The 12539-nt window shown below is 52.9% G+C and overlaps 3 protein-coding genes across 3 annotated transcripts; 1 reads left to right on the top strand and 2 right to left on the bottom strand.

Annotated features, from left to right (window-relative positions):
- Window positions 1-273: 273 nt before the first annotated feature.
- PVX_080525 (asparagine-tRNA ligase, putative) lies at window positions 274-3417 on the bottom strand (the record flags this gene model as incomplete). Its single annotated transcript, XM_001613763.1, has 1 exon — window positions 274-3417. The coding sequence occupies one exon, from the start codon at window positions 3415-3417 to the stop codon at window positions 274-276; it is 3144 nt and encodes a 1047-aa protein (XP_001613813.1).
- A 695-nt stretch (window positions 3418-4112) lies between these two features.
- On the bottom strand, window positions 4113-6185 carry PVX_080530 (hypothetical protein, conserved; the record flags this gene model as incomplete). The annotated part of the gene is made up of 1 exon (XM_001613764.1): window positions 4113-6185. One exon carries the CDS (start codon window positions 6183-6185, stop codon window positions 4113-4115), a length of 2073 nt encoding a protein of 690 aa, XP_001613814.1.
- A 2983-nt stretch (window positions 6186-9168) lies between these two features.
- Window positions 9169-12315, top strand: PVX_080535 (UvrD/REP helicase, putative; the record flags this gene model as incomplete). The annotated part of the gene is made up of 1 exon (XM_001613765.1): window positions 9169-12315. The coding sequence occupies one exon, from the start codon at window positions 9169-9171 to the stop codon at window positions 12313-12315; it is 3147 nt and encodes a 1048-aa protein (XP_001613815.1).
- Between the last annotated feature and the right edge of the window lie 224 nt (window positions 12316-12539).

Below are 12539 nucleotides of genomic sequence, written 5' to 3' on the forward strand. Positions count from 1 at the left end.
CTTTGGGGCGCCGCAGCACCCTCTCGTGGGTACCGCCCCGGTTTGCCTGAACGAGCAAGGCGAATCGAACAAAAGAGGGGGCGACTAAGCGAATGGAGGATAAACAAATCGGGGCTAATCCCCTGAAGTCCGTTAAAACGTTCGGATGGGTAAAAAGGCGAAAAAAAGGAACGCGTTCCTGTGGGGGGGTAGATAAGTCGGCACGGTTTAGCGGAACATGTTAGCGGCGCGTTTTGGCGGTACACTTGCACGCTACGCTTCCACTCCCCCCCGTCAGTCGCAAAACACTGCCCGCTTGACGTTCCCCAGGTTGAGCGCAGCCAGCAGGTAGCGCTCGAAGCCGAGGGCCAGCCCCCCATGGGGCTTCGAAGCAAAGCGAAACGAATTGATGTACTTTCCCAAAGTAGAGTCTCCGTCTATTAGCTCCTCCCCTTTTTTGAGGTAGTCCGAAATGGAGAAGTTGCTCTTTTCCCTGATGGGTAATGCACAGGAGGAGGGTTTCCTCTGGGGATTTTCATCCGGCCCACAGGTGTTGACCACTTTAAAGAGAAGAAGGGGCAAGTGGTTTATTCGCTGACTGCCAGAAATGATTTCAATTCCCTTGTAAAAGAAATCAAAGCTGTTGGTAAACCGAATGTCATATAGGTTGTGAGCTGTGTAGTATGGTCTGAGGTGCCATGGGTACTGATCTATCACAAATAGGTCCACGTCAAAATGTTTTTTTAGAAAGTGGTGTAGCCTCTGCAGTTCTTCGTTGGTGAAATCTGGAGAGTGCAGGTACCTTTCCTTTAAGGCTCTGCTTTGCGCCGACTCGGTTACTCTCACGGTGTTTCCTTCCTGGGGGTTCTCGCGCAGTAGCGTCAACACGGAGTGTTTGCATTCGACCTGCCCGCCGCTCGCCCCGTTTGCCGCATCCGCCCCGTTTGCCGCATCCGCCCCGTTTGCCGCGTCTTCCCCGTTTGCCGCGTCTTCCCCGTTCGCCGCGTCTTCCCCGTTTGCCGCGTTCTCCCCATCGTAGAGGCTGCTAAGCAAGAGGAGTACCCTCTTGTAGAGCTCGTCTCGGTCGAACCCGTTTAGGAAGGCGTAGACGCTCTCGTCGTGCGGGTTTCCTTGCCCCGGGGATGTTTCCCCACCGATGCCGCCTCCCCCCTGGTGCACCCGGTACATGCTCTCGACCTTCCGATTGAAATACACGTTGTGAAGTTGATCACTGGGGGGGGCCTCAAATGATAGTCTGCTCCTCAATTGGTCCTTTTCCTCATCCGTGAGGGTGTTTCCCCCCCCCTTGGGAGGGTTACCTACTGAGTGTGCCTTCTTCCTCCCCCCGTCTTCTACGTCAGATGGGGAGTAATAAGCAGTACCCCTCACCGAAGTTGAGCAGTGCCTGTCTAGTATATCCCTTGCCTCGCAGAAGGAGAGAACAAAAGGAGCGTCTGGAAATTTGCTGGGCTCAAAGGGGAGACCTCCAAAGGAAGAGCTAATCAGGCGCAACTCCTCCGCAGAGGTCTCCAACAGGTACTCATTTAGCCGCCGCAACAGACGATACATGGGCATAACTATTTCGTAATAATTATTGTAAATGACTCTCTCTATGTCTAGGGACAGGAACTCGTTGAGGTGCCTTGACGTGTGGAACCTTTCGTTTCTATAGGAGTAGTTCATCTCGTAGACTCGCTCGAAATCTGCGTTGATTAGCATCTGCTTGTAGAATTGGGGGCTCTGGGCAAGTATCAGTTTTTCCCCCTCGATTTTGTAGCACCCGGAGCCTCCCTCCGACCCGTTCAGTTGGCAGCTCGGGGGTTCTCCATCGGTGTGTGCGGCGGGAGTGGTGTACGCGGCGGGAGTGGTGTACGCGGCGGGAGTGGTATGCGCGGCGGGAGTGGTGTACGCGGCGGGAGTGGTATGCGCGGCGGGAGTGGTGTACGCGGCGGGAGTGGTATGCGCGGCGGGAGTGGTATGCGCGGCGGGAGTGGTATGCGCGGCGGGAGTGGTATGCGCGGCGGGAGTGGTATGCGCGGCGGGAGTGGTGGCTGCCGCTTTACTGGGACTCCCCCCCCCGAGGTGAACCAACTTGGGCGTGAACACCTCCGTGTGCCCGTCCCGCTGCAGCATCTGCCTCAGCCGGTGCGCAACTCGGCTCTTCATTTGAAACACGAGGTGGTTCACGGGGTGCCTGTGGTGGAGGCTGGGGTGCTGCAGCTTCAGGATGGCTTCGCTGGAGTTGGGCTTCGCCGGTCGGGGGGTATCACCACCGCCAATGCTGTCACAGCGAACGAGCGTATCACCACCAGTGCTGTCAACATCAGCGAGCTTATCACCAACGAGCGTATCAGCACCAATGCTGCGAACACCGCGAACACCAATGCCGTCTCCGCCGCCACCCCCGCGAACGCCGCTAACCCCCTCGCTCACCAGCAGGGGCACGTCCGCGAACGCCTCTGAGACGCGCCGGACGCTCGCCACGACTACCTCTATGCACTTCTCATTCAACATGCTTTCCACAGAGGGAACCCTACATCTGACCAAATCGCCATGTACCTTCACACGCCCAACAACGTCAACCACACTTTCGTTCCTTATCTTTTTTATATAGCTATATAAAGAATCCTCCCCTTGAGGGTTGCCTCCTTCCTTTTCATACACACAGGTGAGGTACATTCCCCCGTCTTGTCTGAGGCGAAGGAAAATCCTCTTCGACTGCTTCACCTTCTGTTCTACCCTCCCTCTAATGCATGTGTACTTCTGGTCGATGAAGGTCCTCCTTGTGCTTCCCCCTGAGTGGGTACCTTCCCTGGAGGGGTTACTACACGAGGAGAATTCCCCTCTGCCATCCTCAATGTAGTGGACGATCTGTTCATACGTCGAGTAGCTTTTTTGGCCACTTGAAGTGCCGTAGAAAAAGGAGAAGTCGCCCACTTGCGCGAGGTGCAGCAGGTTATGTTTAACTAAGCGGCGTGGTTGGGGGGCATCTCCAGGGTGATCACTCTCAGTAGGGTGCTTCTCCTGGTCACCCCCGTTCGGCCTGGTAAGGTAAAGCACAGAAGTGCGGCTCTCCCCCCCGGAAAGGCGATATATATATATTTTTTTCTTCTTCCCATGGGAGGAGAGTCCTCTCCTGGTCTGATCTCTCACTCGAAGGAAGCCCACTGAAGGCGAAGCGTCACCTCCGCAAAGGCTACTCAACCGACTCGTCGTTTTTTTCTTTAACCTTCTTCGGAGAGGGCAGCTGTTACTAAAACACTCGATGTGATTAGGCCCCCCCGAACTGCTAACATAGGCCAAGCGTTCCCTCCTCGGGGCCCCCTGACTTAACTTTAAGTTGCCGTTTCCTGTGTGCCTGTAGCAGAGGATGGACCTCTGCAGGTACGCCATCAGGTGCATGCGCCACAGGAGGAGCGCGCCCCTGGCAAGTTTCATTTTGGCCTCACCCTTTGCCATCGGCTATGCTGTTTTGCGGTTTACCCCTTACCGCTTTACCGCGGCACGCCGGGAGAGGGGTCAACTTGGGAGCTCTCCCCTGTGGTTACTCCATTGCGGTTCTTTCGCTAACAACCTAGGGGGGGGAAAAAAAGCGTCGCGCGCAAGTTAAACGAAAGAGCAGTTTAATGCGGAGAGCGACGGAGAGAAAGTGCACTCACTTCCCCGCTGAGCAGTTCTGCCCGATTTGGATACCCTCTCGAACTGAATAAACACCGTGAGGAATCAAATTTGGAGGCCTAGTAAACGTTTTTTTTTACACCTTTGAAGTGCTGTGGCCAACGGGTCTACACAGAAAGGGGTTGGGGGCCACTCTCACAGGTGGTAATGCCCGCCCCCCGTTCCTGTGCACCACCTCCACTTCCCGTTTGCACAAAAAAAGAAGTCACGATCAGTCCATTAGTTACACAAATGAGGGGGGAATCATCACCAGTGGCGTGGAGCCAAAAGGGATGAGCACGAAAAAAAAAAAATAAAATAATATAATAAAATAATAAAATAACCAAGGCAAAGTGCACCAACAGGGGGGGGCAAAGATTAGGAGGGGCCACGTCGTGCCCATCTGGACGGGCAGTGAGCTCTCCCCTGTTCCCCCGCTTCTCCCGTCGCTCCACCACCGCTCCACCGCTCCACCGCTACCCCCCCGGAATGCTGCCCACCAGGTTGAGGAAGAGGAAGACCCAGAAGTCGCGGCTGGTGACCAGGCAGTTGAGGAACTTCCTGAAGGGGGCGCCGCAGCCCCTGCGCAGGGTGCCCACGTTGCGCTCACTCAGCTTCGTGTTGAAGGGCGAAAAGAACAGAGCCCAAAAGGCGTCGTACTCCTCGTGCTGAATCAGCATGTGCAGCCTCCTGTGCATGTCCTTGTACAGGTGCCACACCTTCGCGGTTATGCTCCTGTGAAGTTTTAGGGAGCCTTGGCCGACTAGAACGAAATGAGACGACTCGGCTTCCTCATGATGGTAGTCCTCTCTGTGGCTTCCATAGTGGGAAGTACCAACTGGGTCACCACCCCTTTGCATTATCTCATCGAACAGGCTCCACACATGACGTACGATCCCCACGTAGCTGCAGCTCCTCAGGAGGTACAGAAGCAAATCGGAGAGGTCCAGCCAAATCATATCGTTCATGTAGCCAGTGTCCATTTGGGAATCTCCTTCCCCCTTTTGGCTAGCTCCTTCTTCTCCATAAAATGTGTCCCTTTTCTTTGTGCCATACTCGGATGGGATCAAATTTTCCACGTGCATTAAATTGTGGTACAAATCGGGATCAATTTTTTTTTTTATTTCGCCGGAATCAAAGAGGTAGGGTTCATAATTGGTTCTACTGTTCCCTCTGCATCTAATTAAGAAGTTCATGTTTTCATGCAGGAGAATATAAAAGAAGGTCGTGTAGTTGTGCCAGAAATAATTCCTCAAGTAGTGCAGCATATTCTTGCAATGGTACTGAATGGCATTATAAAAAAAAAGGCTGTATTTCCCTTGGGCGTAGTAAAGCTTAAAATTATTAACCTCATCATTTTCTATGGAGGAGAGCAAACTGACCTCCTTGTGGATCCTCTCCAAGGTGGCACTCCTCTTTTCGTGGTACGACGGGGGGTAGGAACACCGGTACATGGCCTCGTGGTTCTCCTTTATGTCTAGACACACCTCCTTGAAATAGAGCATGAAGTTGTTTATGTGCAGGTTGATTGCTCTCTTCTTTTCCTCGATGCTCATTTCGGTCACGTCGGTTAGGAAGTTCCTGCGCAGGGACAGCTCGTATGGGGTGAGCTCCATTTGGGGGGAGCACTCCGGGTTACGCTCCACTTGACGCTCCTCCGCTGGACGCTTCTCCACCTGACGCCCCCCCGGGGCGATCCCCTTCATGACGTAGTGCAGGTGGCTAAAGTACGCCACAAACATGTTGTACAGGTAAATGCTCTCTTCGCTGAACTCCCTGTAGGCAGTCACCACGGGGTTGCACTCCCCTTGGTCCTTCTTCCCTCCAGGGATGTTAAGCTCTCCCTTCATTTGCGGCCCCCCATCCGTTTCTATGAGCGGCCTACTGTTCGGCTGCTTCTTCAGGGGGTCATAGCCCAGCAGTATCTTCACGTTGATATTCCTCTTGTTCGTTTCCTGGTTGGCGTTAGCTGCGGCGTTCTGCTCCACTTCGGTCTTCACGATGAAGTACCCCGCCGCTTTGTAGCTCTGCCTGGTCTTGTCCGACACGCGGCTGCTTACCGCCGGGGTGCCGCTCATCTCGGCGCGCGGGTGACCATTCAGGTAGCCACTTGGAGTGCCGCTCAAACCGCCGTTTGGACCACCGCCTGGATTGCCGCTACGCTCGGGGAGCCCCTCCGCGGGCCGCACCTCCCCGCCATGCGAGTGGCATGCACCGCGGCCGGCAGCCACCTCCCCCCAGCCCTTCGCAACGCACCTGTACTGCTTAAACGATTTCAACCTGTTAGGTTGCCCCACACTCCTCACATACTCCTTCTTACCAATTCGTTTAGCTCCACTTGGAAATCTCCTTTGACCCAAAAAAGGAACCACCGGAGTTAGGTACCCGTTGACGTTCTTCCTCATCTTGTTCGCATGCATGTTTGCGTAGTTGCCGTTGCACACTGGGGAGAAGGTCCGTATCTTTACGCCGGTCATGTACACGGGCGAGCCGCTTACGTTGCACAGGGGGGGACTCCCGGGCACGACGTTGTTGCCACTGTTGTACATGGTTAGTGCGGCTGGGGAGATATGTGCAGATGAACGTATGCAATACAGGGGGGGTGTTATCTTTTCATCGGCACGTTGGCATTCTTCTTGGAGGAACGAAATCAGTTCGCGACTGCCACGTCTTCGATGGTGAGCCACCACCGCTGCAAAACCAGCAGTGGTGTGTTATTTCTTCGGTGACGGTTTGGCCCTGAAGGAGGTCCCCCAAGGTGGTTGCGCTAACTCCGGTTGTGCGTGCTTAACAGGTGAGCAGGTGAGTATGCACACGGGGTAAGTGCAGGCAAAAAAAAAAAAATAAAACAATAGCAAAATAGTGAAAAATAACCCATGCAACGGTTAGCAAAGGCACACCTGTTGGCGCAAATGTTAAGGGGGCGGCATACATCAGGTGTCCTCCAAACGGCTTTTTTATCGTGCCACTTGGGGGGAGGAGAAAAAAAACAGCTTACAGTCGAGCATACGCACAAAATTGCCCCCTATGGATATGCAACGGGGTATGTAGCTACTTTCCAAGCGTATCCTCTTCTTATGCCACAAAGAGAAATGATACGGCTCCTCCTCTCTTGAACTGAAAAAAAAAAGTCGCCAACTGATCGAGGCTGCCGTTCTGTGGGTCCCCTTCCTTCATCCCATTGGCGTATAATCCCCTGCGATGGGAAAAATCATCCTGTGGGAACATTCCTAATCATGTTCACTGCTCAAGGGGGCACCATAAAAACGGTTGCAATGGTGCGATGATGAGATGCTGCTCAGCTGCTATGATGAGAAGCTTATGTAACATTCGTTGCAACGCTGCCGCATGCGCGCCGCCCACCTGCTTGTACGCGGAGGGGAACATGCCATGCGGCGAGGCGCGTAAAGAATGTACTCGAAAGGAGTTGCCAAACAGTTGCAAAAAGAAGTAACCATTAGGAACTCCAGCTCTGACTGTACAAACGATGTTTGTGGGTATGTTTGCCAGGGACGGACGCAAGCTAAAAAAGGCGAGACGACCGAAGGGACAAAGCTGTATGAACAGAAGGAAAAAAAGAAAAAAAAAAAAAAAAAAAAAAATACAATGTAACGCAATGCAAACAATATATACATCGCTATGCTCCCATTTTAGCGAAAAAAAACCTTGCCGTTCAGGCGTTTTTCTTTTTTTTTTTTTTTTTTTTTTTTGCAAAAATAGCTAGCTAAATCATTGCGGGTTAACTTTTCCGCATGGGCAAAAATACCGCTAGGAATTTGCAGGGCTATTTTTGGTTATGTCATCATTTTACAAACGGGAAAATATGACTATCACTAGCCTTTTTGGGGGGACGCTCAACAATCATAAGAGGAACAAAGAAAGGGATGCATTTTGCTCCTCTTTTGTGCCCCCGATATAACGTGGACGCGCAAAGACCGCTTTTATATATGACGAAAAGGAGACGCAAAAGGAAAGGGGAATATTTGGTCGTGTCATATGGCATTCACGTGTACCTTGGTGCGTCTCAACTTTTCATCCGACCTTCGTACTACCATTTTAGCGTCTGCAATATGGAATCGTGTCAGCTGGCGCATCTTGTGCCGCGGCCTACATGATAAGCCGCTCGAAGGATACATGCACAAGTGGGTACTTACCGGGGAGAATTACTGCTCACCGCTTTCCACAGCGTGGCTGCGGAGCACTACCCCCCGTGCGTGTCTTTATGGCAGGTTCACCATTGGGACTGCAACTTTTGAAGGGGATCCCTTCTCACATCAGCGCAGCGGAGCGGATTCGCAGCAATTACCATGTGCCCACCACGGGTGTTCGTCTCTCCCCCTTTGGAAAAATTAAGAGGCAAAAATTAAACGGCAAAAATAAGTCTGCCAAACTGTGTGCAACCTCTGGGGTGACCTCATCACACGGGAGGGCGGCTTCACCACCTTTTTGAAAAAAACTGCGCCACCTCCCAGTACGCCTTTAAACTGAGGCACGGAAAGGAACAAACATACCACTTGTTTATGTGTCACTCCGTTCGATAGGACGTCATCACCTGATCTGTAAAGTGTCTGGGGGAACCGCACATGGGCCATTGGCATAAGCAAAACGAGCTTGTTCAACTGTGGAGGCCCCCCTTTGTGGTGACTCCTTTTGTGTGCCAGTGGGGGGGGACATTCCTTCCCATGTTGATACTTCATTTTATGGCAAAAAAAAAAAAAAAAAAAAGGCTTCCATTTGGATGGGACCCGGTATTAATAAGCTCTTAAGGCTGACAAAGGGAAACGCCGCAACGTTCTGCCTTCGAATGGTGCGCAGTTTCCACGAGGGGAGGACCCGTTCCGCTTTTCTGTCGTTTTGTTATTTTCTTCCTCGCCGTTGTTGTTCCCTGCAAGTTGGCCACCTTGCCAAGTGTAAGGACCTGCCGAATGGGGCACCCACGTGCTTCACGCAGCATGTGGCATTCACACGTGGTGCATACTCGATGGAGGAAATGTTGACGGGTGCGCGGGGCATAACGAAGCTGCACTCTCAGTGTGTGTTACCTATGAGGAGGTGTTTGTTTTCCCCCAATGGGGTTAGCGGTTCTCTTTATTTTTTTAATTGGCGTAAATTTACAAGTGTAATTGCCGCACTGGGTTTTTTTTTTCTGCCACGTAATTGGCCCTTTTTTGTACCGCATAATTTGCCCTTTTTTGTACCGCATTTTTTGCCCATTTTTTTCCCCTTTTTTGCCCCTTTCTGCCCAGCTTGGCCGAACCAACGCGAGCAGATAACCACATGGCGTGATGCAAACGGGGGAGAATCAACCGGGTGATGCCACTGCGGTGTGGCGATTTTCAGAGAGGAGCCGCACCAGGGAGGGAAAAAATGCCGAGGGGAGAGCGGCCAGACGAGGGGGAGACGAAGCGCCGCAAGGGAGGCGATGACAACACGGGGGGAGAGCGGCCAGACGAGGGGGAGACGAAGCGCCGCAAGGGAGGCGATGAAAACACGGGGGAAGAACGGTTAGAAGTGCCGAACGCACGCCTGAGCATGATGAAGGACAAGTCATGGAGCAGCGAAAGCATGTTTAATAGCATCCTGTTCAGCAACCTATCGAAGGAGCAAATAAAAATAGTGCAGGTGCCCCTGAACAGAAATGTATGCATTATTGCCTGCCCAGGGTCAGGTAAAACATCCACGCTGACGGCACGCATCATCAGGAGCATCATCGAAAAAAAAAAGTCCGTCGTTTGTATAACCTTCACGAATTATGCAGCCAACGACTTGAAGGAAAAAATTACAAAAAAGGTCAACTGTTTGATAGACCTGTATTTAGACACTGACGTGAGGTGCAAACTTTTTGCGGGCAAAACATCCAGCAGGAAATTTGATACTAGTAGCAAGCTCCACAGTAAGAGCAAGCTGAAGGTGCTCCACACGGTGATGTTCATAGGCACCATACACTCCTTCTGTAGGTACCTCCTCTTCAAATACAAAGGACCGTTCAAAATACTGTCCGACTTTATCTGCTCAAATGTGATCAAGTTGGCTTTTAATAATTTTTATGCCTCCTTTTTGAAGGGGAAGTCTGCCCAGGGGGTGGCCAGAGAGGCGGCTGGGAGAGAGGCGGCTGGGAGAGAGGCGGCTGGGAGAGAGGCGGCTGGCAGAGACGCGGCGGGAAGAGACGCATCGGGAGACCCCAAGGGGCCCTTCAATTTGGCCGACTTTTTTAGCACCCTGAGGAGAAGCTTCAGCAAGAGGGACGCGCAGGAGATAGAGGACGAGGCGGAGGGGCAGGACGACGGGGAAGACGACGAAGAAGAAGACGGTGAGGGGGACGATGGGGACGACCACTTCTACGACTACCTCTACCACGTGAAGCCTGCGAACGAGCGGAAGGACCACTTCGAACACGCGGGCATCCCCAGCATCCTCAAAAAAAAACACATTTTATTTTTAAAGAAAAAAATAAAACTGCTCAAATATGTAGAGCTGTACCAGATGAAGATCGAAGTTAACCCCATCGAGGCGAAGTTTTACGCGGAGTACAAGCGTATTTTGCAAACGGCCAAGCATGTCTACTACGACTTTGACGATTTGCTCATCGAGACCTACAGACTGATGAAGGAGGACCTGCGTGCCCGGGACAAAATCCTGGGCGAGTGGCACTACGTCTTTTGCGACGAGTTCCAGGACATCAACACTACGCAGTTTAACATTCTGCAGTTTTTCGCCAATGGGGGGGGTGGCGGCAGGGAGGAAGCGTCACCACACAGTGTAAATCGCTCTAAGGGGGCAGCCCCACCACACAGTGTAAATCGCTCTAAGGGGGTAGCCCCACCACACAGTGTAAATCGCTCTAAGGGGGCAGCCCCACCACACAGTGTAAATCGCTCTAAGGGGGTAGCCCCGCAGAGGGGAACCCAGCTGACGGACAGGAGCCTCACCGTCATCGGGGACGACGACCAGTCCATCTACTCCTTCAGGGGAGCCCACATCAATGTGTTTGATAAGATCCTGAAGGAGCACAACTGCCTGCTGTTCAAGCTGGGCACGAATTTCAGAAGCACGAAGGAAATAGTCCGCGTTTCCTGCAACCTGATCCTGCACAATGCGAATTGCAGAATAGCAAAGGAGCTGCGCACGAACAACGTGCAGGGGGAGAAGGTTAACTTCCATGCGTTCAAAACGAACAAGGACCAGGTGTCCTTCATCCTGTGCCAAATAATTTTTCTGAAAAAGAAATACAGCTACAAGTTCGGCGACTTTGTCATCCTGTCGAGGACGAACCGGACGCTCAGGGAGACCCTCAAGTGCATGCACAGCGTGGAGGTCCGGAGGAGGGCCGCCAAGTTCTTCCGCGAGAGGGAGGCGTCAGCAGCAGGTGTATCGGCAGCGGCAGGGGGAGTGAACGCGGCAGTGGGAGTGGACGCGGCAGGTGTATCGGCAGAGACGTTCAAAATCCCCATCAAGGAGCTGAACAAAAAGAAGTCCTTTTTCGGGTCCAGAGAAATCGTCGAATTGATAACCGTCTTGAGGTTCCTCCTGAACGTGCACGACGATATCATTTTGAAGAAGGCCTTTAAGATTGTAAAAAATGATAGGGCGGTGAGGGCCATACTGGAAAAGCTGCAAGGCGGCCACTTTGGCGGTGATTTGGAGGGAGAAGCAGGAGACGAAGAAGCAGGAGGAGAAGGAGAAGCAGGAGGAGAAGGAGAAGCAGGAGGAGAAGGAGAAGCAGGAGATGCCTGTTCACCCGCTGCGGGGGGGAGCGGCCCCTCCCTCTTCAACCGCATCGAGAGGATCACCCACTGGTACATCCTCCGGAAGAGGAACCAACTGAAGGGAGGGGAGGCCCGCCACTTGGACGCATTCACCGAAGCGGAGATAAAAAAAATTTTGGACTTTTTTTTTTGCGTAAATTACTTTCTGAAGTTCGCCTCGCAGCCCAACTCTGTGTACAGCCTGGTGATGGACATGCTCAGCAAGACGAGCTTCGTGCAGAGGACGCTCAAGAGGGTGCGCCGCAGGAGAGAGGGGGAGAAGCGAGCGCAGCCGGATGGGGAGCAAGAGCAGCAGGAGGGGGAAAGCGAGCAGCCTGATGGGGAGAGAGAGCAGCCTGATGGGGAGAGAGAGCAGCCTGATGGGGAGAGAGAGCAGCCTGATGGGGAGAGAGAGCAGCGGGATGGGGAGCAGCGGCGGGAGAAGCGCCCCCGCGATGAGACGCACCCCGACCTCGTGAACGAACTGAAAATCAAGCGGGACCTCCAAAGGCAGTTCGGACTGAGCGAGGAAGACCTGGCGGAAAACGAAATGCAAAACATTTTTGTTCTCCTCGAAATGACCATGGAGTACCAGCCCAACCAAATAAATCAAAACTGCTCGGACTGTCTAATTTCCTTTCTAAACGATTTTAAAAATGATATACATGACAGAATGCTGGTGGAGAAGGTGACGCTGACGACGATCCACAAGTCCAAGGGGCTGGAGTGGAAGGTGGTCTTCATCGTAAATGCCATTGAGGGGGAGATTCCTCAGACGGCCGAAAACAACCGAGACGTAATTGAGGAGAGGAAGATCTTCTACGTGGGCATTACGAGGGCCAAGTTCTTCCTCTACCTGCTGTGCTTCTTGCAGAACAGCCACACGGCGGAGAAGAACACCGTGTCGCGCTTCGTCAGCCAGATGGCCATTTGAGTTGAGCGGCAAAGAGGAAGTGAAGCAGTGGTGGGGCGGCAAAGAAGCAAAGAAGCAGTGGTGGATACCCAGCGCAGTGGAGGGCTATCACTTCTCCTTAGAGACGCCTCTTTTTTTTTGTGTCACCGCGGGGCAGCAGAGAAGGGTGAGGGGACGCCTCGAATTGGTCCCCTCATTTGGCAAGGCCACGCGGCGCGCTGGGCACTCGCGCGCGTGTGCTGTGT

Source organism: Plasmodium vivax, chromosome 10, assembly GCF_000002415.2.
Source record: "Plasmodium vivax chromosome 10, whole genome shotgun sequence".
Classification (NCBI taxonomy): Eukaryota; Apicomplexa; class Aconoidasida; order Haemosporida; family Plasmodiidae; genus Plasmodium; species Plasmodium vivax.